The 18408-nt window shown below is 41.8% G+C and overlaps 1 protein-coding gene across 1 annotated transcript in view; it reads right to left on the bottom strand.

Moving 5' to 3' along the window:
• The window catches only part of PLCXD2 (phosphatidylinositol specific phospholipase C X domain containing 2), a 53175-nt gene extending 42524 nt beyond the window's left edge, over positions 1-10651 (bottom strand). Inside the window, exon 1 of the mRNA XM_001097679.5 lies at positions 9920-10651. Within this exon, the coding sequence (XP_001097679.3) occupies positions 9920-10082 (163 nt within the window). The 5' untranslated portion in view covers positions 10083-10651. The remainder of the gene's footprint in view (positions 1-9919) is intronic.
• Positions 10652-18408: the final 7757 nt, after the last annotated feature.

The following is an 18408-nucleotide window of genomic DNA, read 5'->3' on the forward strand; positions in this document are numbered from 1 at the left end:
TTCTCTTTTGCCCTCCAATTAATTGCCAAGTCCTGCTGACACTTCCTCCTAAATAGCTCCTAAGTCTGTTCTCTTTTTCTTTGTCCATGTTGTCACCCTCCTCCTCAAGTCAGGGTCACCTCCCGCTTGGATGACCTCAGCAACCTAATTGGTCCCCTTGGTTACAGTACTTCCTGGTTCTCATATATTTTGTGCTGCAGCGAGAGTGATCGTTCTAAAACACAAAGTGGACCTTGTGATTTGCATGCTTAAAATGCTTAAAACCCTTCCCACTCCTGTTCAAGTAAAATTAGTTAACTCTTTTTTTTTTTTTTTTTTTTTTTTTTTAAGATGGAGTCTTGCTCTGTCACCCAGGCTGGAGCACAGTGGCACGATCTCGGCTCTCTGCAACCTCCACCTCCTGGGTTCAAGTGATTCTCCTGCCTCAGTCTCCCAGGTAGCTGGGATTACAGGCGCCCACCACCATGCCTGGCTAATATTTGTATTTTTAGTAGAGACGGGATTTCACCATGTTGGCCAGGCTAGTCTCAAACTCCTGACCTCAAGTCATCCACCAGCCTCGGCTTTCTAAAGTACAGGTATTACAGGCATGAGACACTGTACCCAGCCTGAAGTTAGATAACTTTAACATGGCCTTTTTTTTTTTTTTTTGAGACGGAGTCTCACTCTGTCACCAAGCTGGAGTGCAATGGCGCGATCTCGGCTCATTGCAACCTCTGCCTTCCGGGTTCAAGTGATTCTCCTGTCTCAGCCTCCCGAGTAGCTGGTACTACAGGCACATGCCACCACGCCCAGCTAATTTTTGTATTTTTAGTAGAGATGGAGTTTCACCATGTTGGCCAGGCTGGTCTCGATCTCCTTACCTTGTGATCTGCCTGCCTTGGCCTCCCAAATTTCTGGGATTACAGGCGTGAGCCACTGTGCCCGGCCTAACATGGCTTTTAAGACCTCTAAGTATGTTGCCACTTTACTCCCTGACATTCTCCTCCTTGTAACCCACAGTACAACCATAATAAACTATTTTGGTTTGTTAAATGCGCCATTCCCTCTCTTCAAGATTCTCACCTGTTTGATTTCCCCTTCTAGAGCATCCTTACTCTGTCTGTCTTATCCTGAGGGCTAATTTCTGTGTATTTTTCAGAGTTTAGTTTATTCATAATTTCCTCCAGGAGGCCTCCCTAGTCTTGTTAAGATGCCCTTGCCATACGCTTCTTCCAGCAGTAATGTATACCTCTCCAGTCATCCTACATAGCATATTGTGTTATAACTGCTTGATTAAATGTCCATTTCTCCAACTAGACTGTCAGCTCTCTGAAGGCAAGGACCATGTCTGTATTGATCATCACTGAATCACCAGTGCCTAGGAGAGAGTCCAGTATGTGGAAGAAAATTAACATACATGTTGAATAGAGTAAAAGAAACAATGAGTTTCTCATCTTAACCCACAGTATCCATAATAACTGCTGGATCATTTTGTTTCACTTCACTCTTATGCAGTTATTTTAGGGGGGGCTTTCCACCCATTTCTGACTAACTCTTTCAATGGCTGCTTTTTGCCATCAGGATGACATTCAATCTTGGCATGGGCATATAAGGCTCATTAGGATCTAGTTCTTGCCTACTTTTCCAGCCTCACATCTATTCCTTTCTTTAAATAAAATCCGTGCTCTAACCACACCAGACTGGTTGGCTTTGCTTAAGGTCACCATGCTGTCTGACTCCTTAGTCCCCTCTGCACTGTGACATCTGGCTTTCTACTCCTCACTATTTATATTTCAACCCAAGGGTGCTCTTGGAAGTCCAACCAACCAAGCTTTTCTCCTACTACCAGTAACAGAATTGGGTATTGGTTTTCTGAGTGTTACAGACCCCATGCATTTTCTCTATCATGTTTGAATTTTGGCTTTCTTCTTCTTTTTTTTTTTTTGAGACGGAGTCTCGCTGTGTCGCCCAGGCTGGAGTGCAGTGGCCGGATCTCAGCTCACTGCAAGCTCTGCCTCCCGGGTTTTTACGCCATTCTCCTGCCTCAGCCTCCCGAGTAGCCGGGACTACAGGCGCCCGCCACCTCGCCCGGCTAGTTTTTTGTATTTTTTAGTAGAGACGGGGTTTCACCGTGTTAGCCAGGATGGTCTCGAACTCCTGACCTCGTGATCCGCCCGTCTCGGCCTCCCAAAGTGCTGGGATTACAGCCTTGAGCCACCGCGCCCGGCCAAATTTTGGCTTTCTTCTAAGGTCATATTTTCATGAAGAGCAGGGAGAAGAATCTTGCTGATCTGCGTGATCACCTGATTTAACACAGTACTTGGCACAAAAGGGCATTCAGTAAATACCTTTTGAGTTAATGATTTTCCTTTAAATGAATACAATTTTTAAAATATAGGCAATGAGAACCAAAAGAAGCAAAAGGAGTAAGCAGGCACTGATGTATATTTTTAGCCAAATTAACACAACACACTCATATAATTCTTGTGAGGATCCATATGGACACCTACTGCCAAGATGATCACCTACACTCAAACCTGGGGAGGGTGGACGAGAACTGTTTACACCTTTCTTTGTTTGGCATTTATTTAGGGAGGGGTGTATCTGGTTTCAATTGCACTTTAAAAATAATGCTTTTCATATATAAGCCTTCAAATCATACATGTTCCTAAAATATTCATCTCAGTCTGACAGGGCCTAGGAATTTTTCAGTTCCACCATTACTGCAGACTGCTGCCGCACTCCAAGACATTTGCATTATAGCACACAAATGGGTACTATTTTTTCCTTTATTTTCATCTTGACAGGTCTGAACAGAAATAAAAATACTGATAGAATATTCTCTAAGAAGAAATGATACTTTACAGCTGACAGTTCTAGAGTAATTGGACATTAACAAAAAAAACCCCAACCTGTTATTTTCTTAGAAAATTTTAGCTGCTTAGTAGACAATGAATCCACAGAAGACTGCCTGTGTTTCATAGATCATATAACCTAGATATCCCCCTTAGAGCAATGCAGACCTCTGTAGCTCAACCTGTTTTATCCTGAAGTTACCTAGAGACCTACTAATACAATCCTCCCATGTACTTTGATCCTCACAGTGTTCAGTAATATAATCCAAATTCCTGTCGATGTTTCACAACACAAGAGAGGTGGAAGACTCCTGCTTAACCACAAATGTAAATACTAAAACAAATTTAGCCACAGATCTCCTCCACCTAAATTTGGTTCTTGATGCGTGTTCAAATTCTTTTCACACACACAAACACACCCACCTATTACAATGTCTACAAATAATCCCTCCTCTGCAGGCCTAGTTTGAAACTCTAACTGGGGTTAGTCAGCATTGGCAAAGTGGTGTGCGATTTTCCCAAAGTTGCAGGACGCTAAAGCACTTCACTAGCATTACCTTTAGTGTGCCTGTGCTCCTAAGTTCCTAGAGGCAGGAGAGAAATGTAGAAGCTACCTGTCAACCTAGCAGAGGTCAGGTCAGATCACATGTTAGAAACCAACTCCTCAGCTTCAGAAACATGTCTGAGAGAGGAGCTTGCAGGTGGAAGCAGCACGCTCCAAGGGTCTGAAGTGTCAGTGGGTGTGTTTTGCAAGATATTTATGACGGGTGAACGATAGCAGGTATTGAGATTTGGGCCCAGTGGAGGTTGAGGCTGAGGCTAACATCACAGCTAAGTATCTGTGCATGTGTGTGTGTTGGGTAATGGGTGGTGTATGTGTGTTGCATGTATAAGTGACGTATGTGTTTGGAGGGATGATGAAGCTATTATTCCAATAGCTGGGGGAAGGAATTATAAAATATGTATAAGGATTTGTTCAAAGAAAAGCATTTTGTAACATTCCCACTCTCGAGCTAGGAACAAAATGACTGGGTTAGGAAGGCAAGTGATGAGGAAACGAGGAGAGCAGAAAAAAAGCTAAACAACATGCTTCTGTCACAGAGGGCTGAGTTTTTCCCAAAGGCTCTGGATGTCTGGGGATGACAAAGTCTGACAGCTGAATTTGGGATGGGACAGGACAGAGTAAATAACTAAAGAAAGTTTTCTGGCATCTTGATCAGCCACCCCATATAGCATCTAAGACATCCTTGGCACTCACAGCCTAAGCAACCCTCTGTATATCCTTCCCTTAACTTTAAAGCTTCCTTTGCAGGGCAACCATTCAAGTTACCCTAATCTGATCAGACAAAGAACACTGAGTCAGAGACAGTTTAATTGGACAGTCAGCTCTCTAACTAGATTGTAAATTACCTGAGGGTATGAACTGCATTTTACACCTCTTTTTTGTTGTCCATTCCAGGCACAGGCTTTCAATAAATGAATGTTCTGATTGATTTTTTTTTAAAAAAGATACATAGTAACAATTGTTATTATTATATAGTGCTTATTTTGTGACAGAAAGCATACTATATGAATGAATTTATTTCTCACACTAAGAAAATGAGGTGGTGCATAGATTACCTCTGTGTTACAGAGAAGGACACTGAAGCACAGAGAGGTTAAGTAATTTGTCCAAAGTCACAGGGCTTGTAAAGGGCAGAGTCTGTATTTAAATCCACATAGTCTGGCTGTAGCATTCATACTCTTAACCAATCCATGATCTTTCTTTTTATAGACATGTGTGATTCTGGAAATCTTTGTGGCTTTTGTGATTTGCGGGAGGACAGAGGGCTAGAGAAATGATGAGCTTTTTTAGGAGTGAAACCTACTAATGAAACCACCACAGTCATAGCATCTTTTTATTTTTCACGGTGGCCACCCAGAGGGGGGAAAAGCAAAACAAAACAAAAATAAACTATCCTCATTTAAGAGACCATTTTGGTCTCGTATGATTTTTTTTTTTTTTTCATGATTGAGTCAGCCTTGGTAGATTCAGCTTGGTCCCTGGTTTCCCACAACCTCAAATCCTGTAGAAGAATGGATTTGTTTTAGGCCAACTCATGGTTCATGCTATCCTCAGAGTAGAGCCAAACAAAATTTCTTGTTACACAATTTATTTTGTGCCCTTTTGGGGTGGTCCCCAAATCTCCTTCGGATATGCCAGATCTGGTTCAACTTTCAGAAGCAATATCTGAGTAATGACTCCATCCTGCTCCACTCAGGGATTTTGTCTCCATGTCACACATGTGGGAAGAGGGTGTGGGGCCACAGGAGGAAGACCTATAGAAATCACCAAGTGCTCAAGGGCAAAACTGCTAGGAAAAGGACAGGATTCCAGAAAGGCAGAAAAGAAGAGAAGGGAATGATCACTAGCAACATGAGAACAGAGAATCGTCTGGGAATCGGAGAGCAGTGAGCAGCACCTGTGGAAGGGTTGATCCTGGCAAGGGAAGACCGGGGACCAGGTCAGATCAGTGGAAAGAAAGCAAAGAGGGGAGCAAGAAATGAGATCTGGTAGAGGCAGCAGCCAGGCAGCAAAGATGAAAAGCTCTAATCTGACAAGGGAAGAAGGAAGGCAGGAGGGATGTTGGGTGAAAGAATTGCTCCTAGAACAGAAGTTACACAAGGCCTCTTCTTCTGACTCTTGTGACCATTTCAGCCTTAAAATTTTCATTTCTAATGGGGCTTAGTGATGAGCCTTATCAAGCCTAATCTTCAGGAATATTACGTGCAATAACAAGAAATGGATTGGAAAATCTTCATATGGTTTCATGTGGTTATTTGTGAAAGCTGAACTTAACCAAACTCTAGCTCCCATCACAATGAAAAACAATGGTGGCTGCAAACCATGTTTCTAGCATTCTTACTCCATACTTTCCATACTTTCAATTATTCACTCAACTGTTACCAATGGGCTGCTCTGTTACCTTCTACTGGGATTTAGGATTATAAAGTGAAATAAGATATTTTCTGTCAGCAAGTTGTTCACATGGGAAAAACATACACTTAAAAATAACAATGTGTTGAGAAGTACTATGACAAAGAAACTATAACAGGGATATGGAGGGACCAGAGAGGGTGTCCTCTAGCCATTTCCCTCATATACCCCCATTTACCCCCATACACCCCCATCCACCTGGAAAGTCTCCTTCCCAACCCTAACTCTCAACCCATATCCCTTGAAGTCCTGACCATTCCTCACATTATAGATCAAATGCTATTTTCTCAACAAGGTAGTTCCTAATCTCAGAAGGTGGAATTAATCTTTCCATTCTGTGTGCCTCTGTAACATGTTATTTATATCTCTGGTGTAAAATTTATTCTAATTAGTTCTTTTTAAAAAAACTATGTATGATGAAGGTAGAGATAGATAGATAGATAGATAGATAGATAGATAGATATCTATGGAGGTTTCTTAAAGTGCAGTTAGGGTCTGGTGAGGTAAAAGTTCATTTACATCAAGTAATCTACAGCCCCCTTTAAGAGGCTAAAGTGAATAGACCCTGCTGCTTTCTGGCAATTGTGAAACCTTGTTTGTACATTTTCTTGTTTTGAAGAGGCATAAAAGAAATAGCCTTTAGACCTAAAATGACCCAGTCATTCCTTCCAGCTCTTTCTACATTGGACAAAGAACAGGGAACAAAATAAAACAAAACAAAACAAAACAAAACTCAAATTAGTCACATAATTTTTAATCTGGAAAGGACTCTATATTTCATTTAACCCAATAGCTTAATTACAAATAAAGAAACTATATTCTGAGAAATTTAGATACTTATTCAATATTACACAGCAAGAATCAACGATAAATTTTGCAATCCTTAAGTTTGAGGCTCTTCCCAATAGAACCTTCCCAAAATGTAAACCAAGCAGTTTACCTTTAATAAGAAAGAAAGTGTTTTTTTAAAAAATGGGACAGCATTAAAATGTACAGAGAAAAAAAAATTCATTGAAAAGCAGTATACATTATAGAGAAATGTCTTCCCATTAGTCCATTTGTCCACAGAGAACATCATGCTTTCACAAACATCAGTGAAAATGTTTGTAGAGTTTAAAGCTTTAATTTAAAAATCTGTCCTTTATGATGTCTGGATCCTTTATCCTTCAGACATCAAATGATTCTATACAGTTAGCAATAAGAATTATTTTGAGGTTCTTCTCCAAGATATTTTAGTATGTTTGGTGGTAGTGGCCATTAACAGGTGTTCTTAACAGTTGCGGAAGTAAAATAATACATCAAGGCTCTGTTGAGAGGTGCACATTCACACATGTTCTCTCCTATCACGACTTAGGCAAAGGCAGCAGGTGCACTCAAATGTGACACAGTTTACTCCATCTCAGTCCTGCTATTATTGCCAGAGGGCTTGTCTTTTCCCTGCCCTTTCCCACGTCCCCCTGCCCCATCGCCATCCTGATAGATCTGACCCAGTCCTATAGACACCCCAGATTGGGCATGTGGTGCATGCCCACACACACACCAGGTTGAAGCACTAAAATTGAATTTAAAACTTACTGGGTTCCAATGCTAAACAGGCATATGTATATATAATATGTATATATGTACATGTGGATAGGTACATATAATATGTATTTATCTACCTATATATTCAAAGTGATAATCCCTTAGATAAATACCACTCGCTTTTAAAAATTCTTTCATTCACTGCACAGGATGGTCTGAAGAAACTGGCTTTTAGTTAGAGACTACACCCACTGCTCTGCCATTCCCAAGGACCCCTCAGGGGCACAGAGACAGTACCTCAGTTTTGCAGCTACATAGGGGTTTAAATACAACTTCTACCACTTCCTATTTGTGTGATCTTGAGAAAATCACTTAACCTCTTTGAACAATAATTTCCTTAATTCTAAACTGAGGATGTTAATACCTACTTTATGAAGTTAGGAGGACTGGAGGTATTGTATGCCAATGGGTGCTGCATGGTAGTGCTCAGTACATAATAGCTATTATGATGCAGATGATGATAAGAGGGAAGAGTTAAAGAGGAAATGGGGGACGATCATGGCCCCCATTTCCCAAATGCCTTCTATATTTCGGGATTTCTCAGCAAGGATTGGTAGAACTTGACTGCTAGCCTTTATCTGGTGAGTATGAAGCTCGAGGTAGAGGAAAGAGAACTAGTAGGGGGAAGTCCATGAATGGCTGGCATTTAATGTTATTTTCTTGTCTTGGGCCTACACATACATACACTTAATGTTCCTTCCACTGCTGAGGAAACGGCATTTCACAGTAGTGAATTCAGCATCTTTTGAGGAATCAAAGCCATTTTTTTTCTTTTTGCTTTAGCAGGACCGGACTGCACAAAGCAGGGTGAAAGAATTCACGTGATCTCCATGGTGGCTAATTATACAATTTCCAGTTTCAACAGCAGGTCCCAGCTATTTGCTCCCCCGCTACCCCAGCAATTCTAGTAACTGTGAGCTATCCTATGGATCACAGAACAAATGCCCAGCTCCATTCTACAGTCATGGGGTCAGAGTACACAGCCAACCCACTAGCAGAGCTGGTGTTGTGGTTTGAGCCATCCAAAGTACAAGGAAGGAGGAAGCCCCAACCTACCCCGGACATGCCCTGAATGACACAGCCATTTAGGGCCTGCCTAAGATGCCATTCTGTTTGCAAACACATACTACCTGCCGTATCACTCAACAAAATAATTCTATCAGAAGGCCTGAAGGCAAATGACTAATGTTAAAAGTGGCCCATGCATCATTTCAGTGACAACTCCACAGGCGCCAATTAAACATGGAAAAGACCTGTTCCGAAGCATGCCCATCTGGCATTTCCCAAGGAGCTGTAGTCAATGGCTGATAAAACATACGTGATCATAACTATAAAGAAATTTCGCAGCCCTCTCCTTGCTCAAAAGCAACCGGGGCCCATGAGGACAATCAACCTGGAAGACACCCAAAAGATGAGGTGAGTAAAGAAAAGCCTGCATCTGAAGCCAGCACTGCTCTTCCTTGTGCACAGAAAGCAAAGATCGGGAGTTGCATGTGGTCATATTTTCAGCCACCAAAAACAAACAAAAAAACCAACCAAACCTCAAAAAAGCCCAGACGGGTCTAGGGAATGCTTGGGAGTTTGTCTGGTAGTCTATGGTAAACTTCAATTGTTATGTCTCTGAGTGAAAGAAAGGATGGGCAGTAGTCCATCCCCTGCTTCTAGGAGTGCTTTCCAGTATCCCCATTGTAGGACCTGCTCAGCACACCAGGCCAAACTCACTGTCCAAATATCCTTCCCTAGAACCATACAATAACCACCTTCTGAGTGGAAGGAAGAGGACACACTTAACAAATGAAGTCAAGGCATAAAACCTCCAGCAGAGAGACAGTGGCTGGAGCAGAAATGCTTTTCAAGGCTGCAGTTCTAAATCAGTCAGGCAGACACCTGTATACATACATACACAGAGAGACAAAGCTTCAAACACCACCACCTCCTCACACCTAATGACTGCCTGTGATGAGAGTTTGCATTCTCTATTCTGGCTTTTCTAACAACAAAAAATGTGTCTTTATACTCAGTTCTGATTCTGAACCTATTCTCTAATGCTTATCCATTTTTTGTTTTTCCAATACACAAGGTCAGATAAATGAGAAATAAAATATTTTTCAGTTTTAATTTTGATCCAGATCTAAATCATTTGTCACTTTTAATTCATTACCTTTGATTTCCCCTTCAAGTGATTTAAGTCAATGCACCCCTCACATACACATAACAACAGTAAGAAGGATAATATTCTTAGATTGGGGCTAGCAAATATAAGCAAAACAAACAAACAAACAAATAAAAAACCCACAAGCAAAAACAACGATGCTTCCGTTTTCATGAGTCCTTTTACCAATGATGCAGTGTACTGAAATCTCTTCAAAGCAGTTGCTTCAGTGTTAAGTTTTTGGTTCGAAAATAAAAAGGGGTCACTGACAATTAATTTCTCAGCACAATAGAAAAGCAACCCAACCCCTTAACAACACTAAAATGGCAGAATTAAACACAGTGGGAACAAGTAGGAATAGACGAATACCTGGGATTGCCAGATTGGAAAGGGGGAGGTTGTGGAGGTGAGGGGGGAGCGAGGCCATCCAGTCGGCATTGCAGACCTCCGATGATGTCTTTGTCCCGCTGGGGTTGGGAGAGCAGATGGTCCCCATTCTGAGTTTCCTCCTAGCCTTCCTAACTGCTAGCATCCCTGTTGTTAACAAACTGGCCAGTCTCAGCCCAGTGCCACTCACTCAGTGATCATCACTTCTCCGGCTCTGTGGACGTTTCAGGGCGACGCTTGCCACGCCAGCCTTTCCAAAATGCCTTTCTGGCTGGGAGACGGGGCAAACAGATGGATCCCTACCCACTAGCACCCGCAGTCCCCACTCTCCCCGGCCCAGCCTCTGCTCCACTCCCTTAATCTGCTCAGTCCCAGCTCCGTTAAACTTCTTACGTTCCCCTCTGGAGATGGGGGAAGGTAGGCCCCTACAGATAAATCTTACAGAAACGGAAAGTCCGAGGAGTAGCCACACCCGGAGCCACTCACAAGACAGGTGCCCACCCAGTGTACAGACATGCCTGCCGGTCCATACACATGTGGCGCCCGGGCGCGCCGGCTCTAACCTGATTTATGTTTCTATATGTGTCACTGGGCTGGTACACAAGCTGGGCCTGCCTGCTACTCACTCCCCCGCTTCTCTGCACAGACGCCCCCTGCCCTGTGGCTTCCTGAAAGACACACAGAAGTGCAGCCGGCGGCACCCCGACTCCCGGCAGCCCCTCCCCGCACTGCCGGGCAGATTTGCCGGGCTAGGCGGCCCGTGATTGGCCGCTGGCGGAGCGCGCTCCGATTGGCCAGCGCCCTCCGGGCTGCCCCTCTGTCCCGCTCCCACGCCTCCCCTGCTCCCCAGTCTCCTCCCTTCGTTACTCCTGCCTTCCTGTGTGTGTGTGTACCCAGAACCCGCGGCAGCGGCTGCCTTCGTGGAAACTTGCAGGCTTCGGCCAGTCGGTCCTCAGATAGGTCCTCTTTCCTCCAGCCCCTCACACAGTCAGCACTCAGATGTTCACACACGGAAAGGGTTACGTTTTCCGTAAACCACAGAAGCAGCAGAAATATGATAGGTAAGAGGCCCAGAAAGGTGTTGTATCTCATATTTGGATGACAACATCTAGGATGGTTTGTGTTTCAGGCATTACATAATTAAGCTTCACCTACACATTACTAGGCAGTAGTCCCGTGCAGTTATTACCGTTTTACAGAGGAGGCAATAATGAAACATCTTTGTATTGTCCTGTTGTTTAGAACCTTTTTTTCAAATTCCTTGTCCCATTTGCTCTTCACAGTACCCCACCAGGCAGGGAGGGTTGCTGATATAATTCCCTTTAGTAGATGAAATGAAAGTCTGGAAGCATTCAGGGAGCTGAATGTGGTGGCACTATTGGAAATCCCATTTTGGAACGAGTCTCGCTAGTATGGAGGCTCGTAGGCATACAAACCCATTTCCCTGCTTTCTGCAGTGTTCCCTACTCCTTCAAATGGTACTTTTCCGTGACGGAAAACTATGAGGTCTCTGCTGGTCTGAGGACTTTGCACATGAAAATCACAGGGACATCCTGGCAAACAGACAAATCAAGAAAAGCACTCTGGGCTTGATGGTAGGGTTCCGGAGGGCTTGATGGTAGGGTTCCAGATACTCGATGATAGTGTTCCGGAGGGACTCAGGCCAGACAGGTCCTCAGTAACTCAGGAGGACCTTATGGGAAAAGAAAGCGGTTGCCTGAGCTAAGGCAAGATTGAGGGCTCATATACAGATCTGTAGGTCAGCTAACATTTAATCACCAAATGGCCCCACCTTATCTCCTGGGCCCCAAAGCACCTTTCCATACACATAACTCCTGCTGCGTAGTGGCCCCTTTTGACATCTTATTAACATTTCCTTTTCCAGGCTATTCTTAACATTCATTTAAACCTGCTTTGCTACATAATATTCCCAGTTTTTCTGTTTTGTTTGTTCGGTTTGGTCTGGGGGATTGTCACTTGTATGTCAAGAAGGTGTGTTATATTTTTTCGTTTATCTTCTAATACTTACAGGGCACTTCAGTATAAACATAGTATTCTTTGTTTTTAAGTATACCACAGGATATTGGGAATATGTCACCTAGCTGTTTGCATCAACAATGTTTTTGGGTTTTTTCCTCCCACCCACTCTCCTAGAAAAATCACTCTGTGAAGTAATATCTTAAGATTTATTTTTGAAGTGACAGCTTTCAGGGCTTCCCCTTCAGCCTAAAATTTCCAAACATAAAACTTTATGGAAACTGTCTAAAGCAAACACAATGTATTCTTTAGTCTCTACTGTGAAATATTAATTTTAGTGCCTTTTTTCCCCTTATTTTTCAACTGTTAACCAAAGGAATGAGTGATATTTAGAATGCATCAAATTTGGCTGGGCGCGGTGGCTCACGCCTGTTATCCCAGCACTTTGGGAGGCGGAGAACGGCGGATGACGGGGTCAAGATATCCAGACCATCCTGGCAAACATGGTGAAACCCCGTCACTACTAAAAATACAAAAATTAGCTGGCTGTGGTGGTGCGCGCCTGTAGCCCCAGCTACTCGGGAGGCTGAGGCAGGAGAATCGCCAGAACCCAGGAAGTGGAGGTTGCAGTGAGCCGAGATCTGCCACTGCACTCCAGCTTGGCGACAGAGCGAGACTCCATCTCAAAAAAGAAAAAAGAAAAAAGAAAAAAAGCATCAAATTTTAGACACTTAGCGACATCACTGAGTGAGAACTTGAAAGCAAGTAGAACCACTTCAGAATGAGATGATTTGCACCTCTCTGAAATTGGCTTATAAATTTACAGCTACTTGATTTGCCCAAGAAAACAATTCAAAAGGAGGGCAACACTTTTTCCATATATTCCTGAGTCAGTCCTGGGAAAAATCTAGCAAATGAAAACACAGTGTCTAGTACAGTACTTGGCATATAGCAGGTACTTAATATTTATTGGAAGGAGGGAGATGCTTGGTTAAAGCTCTTGATAAATGTCATGCTCTGCTGGGCTCTAAGTAGTGTCTTAGAGCAGTGCTTTTCAGACATTAATATGTAAATCAATCATATTCTGATTAAATCAATTTGAGATGGACCTGATATTCTAAATATTCAACAAGCTTCTAGCCAATGCAGATACTCCTGGCCCAGACTACACTTTGTGAGTAGCAAGGCCTTAGAGAACAGGCTCATGTTTGATAGGTAGGATACGCAGTGCTTTTCTCTCTTTTCCAAGATTTTATAATGTTTTTACATAACTTTTATAATCATAAAATAAATGTGCTTAAAAAAACTCAGCTAACAATCTCTAAGATAGTCTTTTTTTAAATCCTATTATGTCATGGAAACCAAATTACCAGTGAGATTTTTCTACGATGCCATAGGTGTATAGGGAAAAATATTTTTAAAATAAAAATTAATATTTAGAGTTTGGATAGTTAATATTTTTATACATACTATATTATGACATCAAAAGAAGAGAACTCAATTAACAGGAGGACTGAAATTTTGAAGTAAGTAAATTTTAATGAATAATTACAAGCAAACGGAGTGCTTTTTGTGTATAAATCATTCTGGTAGGTCCTAGGAGTAGAAGAAAAGTGAAATGATCCTTAGGTAATATATAATCCAGTAGAAAAGAGAGTCAGATATGTGAATTATGCATCATAATATCAGGCAGAATGAAGGGATAACAGAGATACACAAGTGGAGGATAATAAAGAGGTATATATTTTGATGGAGGAAGAGCCAAGGGATGCACCGTTAGAGGATGAAGTATTCAAACCAGGTCTTGAATTCTGAGAAAAGTTTCTGCCCATGGAAAATGGGTGGAGGATTTTGGCATGGGAGAGGCATATGTAACTTGGAAAACAGAGGCAAAGCTATGACAATGAATGATAGATGTGAGAAACAGAAAATATACTAGAGTGACATATGAGAGAAGTGGGAAATACAGTTCATTTACTCTCATTTAATCTTCACATGAGCCCCATGAATTAGGCACTCTTATTGTTCCCATTTTACAAAGGATACTGAGGCTTAGTGGCTACATAACCCTGTCCAAGATCTCATGGCTAGTGAGTTGCATAGCTGTGACTCCAAGTCTCTTGATCATTGTGTCAAGGGCTTCCCATTACATGTTACCTGTTATTGTAAACCTAGTAAAGGCTGTTCATGACCAAAGCGTATTAAAGAGTTGCACTTTTTTTTCTATTGACAAAAATGGCCACTGCAGGTTGTTGAGAAAGGGAGGAAAATGATTCACATTGTACTTTAGGAAGGTAACTATGGCAGAATGGAGAATGCTTGGGGAAGTGTCCAATTTCCAATGTCCAGTGATATGTCTTTCAGATAAATCACTGAAACCAATTATCTAAGCTATGAAAAGTGAGAAAAAATGCAAAGACCTGGCACATAGAGACTAAATGCATGGCCTTTCTTAACTCTGATGCTTGCCTTCCCAACCCCACTTCTCACCCCAAGGACCTGTAATTCTAAGGCCTGAGTGGGTAGCTTCCCTACCTCTTAAATTATTTTTCATTACTTGAACACCTCATCAAACTGTTCATCCATTTTTATTAAACACAACCAATCTCATTTATGTAAATACATATACAAATTTCTTTTCTGGAAATTTTTTCTCCGTTACGCTCTTAGTTCCCCAACCATTCCCCATTCTGTCATAATCATCTTCCTAAAATACAATGTGAATAATTTTGCTCCCCTTCTCAAAAACCTGAAGTGGCCTCTCTTGTAAATATTAAAAAATTTTCCAAGCTCTTTAATATGCTTTATTCATAAACAGCCCTTACCAGGTTTACAATAATAATAGGTGACATGTAATGGTAAAGACCCTTCTGGATTCCTGAAGAGCTGACTACAGCCTTTGCCCTCTATTTGGAGACTCCATTATTGTTTGAAATGTCTGTACTTTACAAGTAGTTTGTTTTGTTTGGATTCATATGATAAATGAGTAGTGAGGATCCCAGATAAAGCACCAAAACAGCTTGCCGTTCAGGCATGTGTAGTTGGTAGGATAAGCTGGTCTGATTTTACTTGATTAAAGGCACCCAAAAAGCCTTGGAGGAAGCATATTGATTTAATGATATTGGGACCAGGGCTGTCCCTGGTCCCCAGAGCTAAGCCTCAGGACTGTCTTACTTCCCAGGCTGTGTGCTAGGTGGGGAAGGGACAGACCCCAAGCAGAATCAGAACACAGGCATGTATTTGGTCTAGGGATATTGCCTAGAGGGGAGTGAGGTTATATGATGCTTTGAGTTCCACAGTGATGTGTCACACACAATTTTTTTTTTCTGTCTGGGGAGTGGGGTGGCTGGAAGGGGAATAAGGGTGAAATGAGGAGCCAAGTAAATGAAAGATGGGATGGAGTAGAAGCTGCTTTGCTTTATGGCCTCGTGCCGGTAGAGTTTATTCCTATTCATTCCCAACCTTATTCACCCAGCTCAAGCCAAAACACTGTATGATAACGATCAGAGGAGAATAAGGAGATGCAACCAACATAGGTGGTGCTGGGACATGACGACAGCAGCAGCAATTACCTCCAGGAAGAGTGACATCATTGCAGCAACTGGGGATCTTCAGGAGCCTCCAAGGAAATGGAGACACTGAGGTACACACTTGTGGACACATGATACACCTTACACATTCCTGACATCAGAAGACAGAAGATTGGGATCCAGTTATTTTGTTGATTGGGTTAGAGCCAGAGACCATTGTTTTGTCGTTGTTACTGTGACCCATTCCCAGATTATACCCAACTGGTGTGTCCTTGAGAAACTGGGTAGAAGAGAAAAAAGAGCTTAAGCAGGAAGTAGTGTTGTCTATATTATCTCACGCCCACTTGGTATTTATGGCCCACAACTGGAATTCTGTAATGAGACAAGAGTGAATGGCAGCAATGGCCATAATATTGCTTCTCCCAGATTTGAAAGCTTGATGTTCAGGAAGACCCTAAGAGCCTCTGTGCCTTTTAAATTTATTGGACATTAAGTTTTTCTGGTATGCTTTGAGAAAATTTCTTTTAACAATAGTGGTTACTATATACTTTTGAGAGGAGCCACTGACAAGTGTGATGATTGTAAAATTTATTTTAATATCCATTCATTTCCGTCTACCACATCACATTCCAGCATCCTCTTCCATTTATCCTTCCCACGCCACCTCCAACCCCTGAAAAGGTAATTGAGAGGAAATAAAGGGCTCAGAGCCTTCATTTTCTAGCTAGTTAGCTGCAAAGCCCCTGATTTAAGATGTTATAGAGCCACCTGCTGGTAATCAAGGCTCACTTCAGACACACATAATATTTTCTTTCAGTGTCAATTATCCTAAAAATGTCTGTAGATCACCAGCAACAGGAACAACTAGGAGTTTATGCAATATACAGATTTCTGGATCAAATGCCAGTCCTCATGTGTCAGATCCTCTGGGGACGGCATCTTTTCTTCCTGTCTTTAAAATATGCTCCTCGGGATTTTTACGTCTCAAATGTTTGAGATCAAGGCTTTGAAATGTCAACAAATTTCTCTTCTTTAAAAGAGTTAGAATAGGTAGAATGGCAGAGTAAACAATTCTTATCCATGCTGCATATAACTTTATGCAATTAGAGAAGAATATTTTGGCAGAGATAGTTGATATCAACTAGCAGGGAAACCAATTGATCTGCCACCCTTACCTCTTTTTTTCTCCAGGCTACCCCACCGCAAGGTTCCTAGAGTTATAAGAATTATATCCATTATTAGGAGACGTTGTTGTATTAATGTGTATATTAGTAATCACTTGAGCTTCAGTCACAACAGAATGACCTCTGTACATTTGTTATCATTTAACCAATCTAATCTTGGGAATGCATTATTTTAACAACATGACTCTGCATTTTGGGTTGCCACCATCAGTTGGAAGTAGCATGATGCTGCCTCATCCATGGAGTAAAAATTAGTAATATTATCATTACCTAATATTATCATTCTCTTCCAACTTTTTAAATATTAAAATTGCAAGTTTGTACAAACAACCTTGACCAACAAAAATATTTCTTTTTAATAAAGTAAATAAATTTCAATGTAAAGAAAAGTAATGACTTTTTAGTGTGTCAGCAACTCTCTCTGATCAACTCTCTCTGAATGTTAGGTTGTAGTCAAAAGCCCTTGTGATGCTTCTTAGCCTTTTGATGATTTTATTTCAAAGGATTCTGATTTGCTTAAGTGTCTGTGGTTAACTCCACAACTCAGACACGTGTTCAGCTCTGCCCTTCCTAAACTGCAGAAACTGGTCATGGAGGAAGTCATAGTTTATCTTAGCAACATCTGCACCCACAGCTTCCTCTTCCTTTGAGTAGCAGAAGTAAAAGAGAAAGTAAAATTTATGCCACACATCTTTCTGTTTCAGCCAAATATAAAGGAGAATATTCTAGAAGTCAGAGTTAGGCAATATAATGAAGTAGAGGAGGAAGTGAGTTCCTATAACTGGAAGCATCCAAGTCAAGCTTGGCACCAATAAGACAGTAACATGATAGAATTGAAGCACTTGATGGCATGATTGAACTCCATGAACTTCATGGTCTTTCCAACCATAGTCTGTTTTTTCCCTCTGCTGGCTATAGATACCTTTTTATCTTTGCACAGTTAAGCATTTCTTTCCTCTTTATTATCTTTCCTCACTCAAATCTTTGACTTCATTTGCTGTAGTAGGACGAACAGAACTTCTATATAAATATGGACTTGATGTTCTAAAATCATGCTGCTACCAGCAAAAGCTTGAGATTGTGTTTTGGGAAGTATCTTTATGCTGGTAACACGTTCTAGCCTCTGGGGACACCTCAACATTTTCTCTACCCTTTCCCTGCATTCAGCACTCAGGATGAGATACTCTTAGCTCAGGAAGCCAGGCTCAGAAAACACATAATGAAGCTCTCAGAGTGGGAAGTATGAATGACCTGGATGGAAGTCACCTTTAGTGCCTCCATCACCTCCACAGTGGTAGGATTGATGTGTGTGCGGCTTGAGGGCAGAGCTTCTCAACTCTTGCACCGGAGGTGCCCTAATCATGGAGCTGAGTAAATGCACACTCCCCAGAGCCCTATATGGCAAACATGACAAGCATTGATCCTGGCATTTCTTTCAAGCTGCATAGTTTGTTTTTGTGAATTCATTCACATTTTGTTACACACACATGCACACACACACACACAATTGATGTTCTGGATGTGCTATGTTTGCCCTGTGGCTTTGAGTCCCTTCTGGCACACGCCTGTATTCTTGAGTACTTGTGACCCGTAATGTGAAAGTCCTAGGACTGGAAGAAAGGCACCAAGAAGTCAGTTAGGCACAAGAAAGCTCTATTCATTCATGGTCCAGCCCAGTTTAGTAAAGTAAAAGACTACGAGTGGATTTGAAACCAAAGCTTGAAATCGTGTCCATTTGCCCAAACCTTAGGCAACCTGGAGCAAAAGCTGGTGAAGAATC

This window comes from Macaca mulatta, chromosome 2, assembly GCF_049350105.2.
Source record: "Macaca mulatta isolate MMU2019108-1 chromosome 2, T2T-MMU8v2.0, whole genome shotgun sequence".
Lineage (NCBI taxonomy): Eukaryota > Metazoa > Chordata > Mammalia > Primates > Cercopithecidae > Macaca > Macaca mulatta.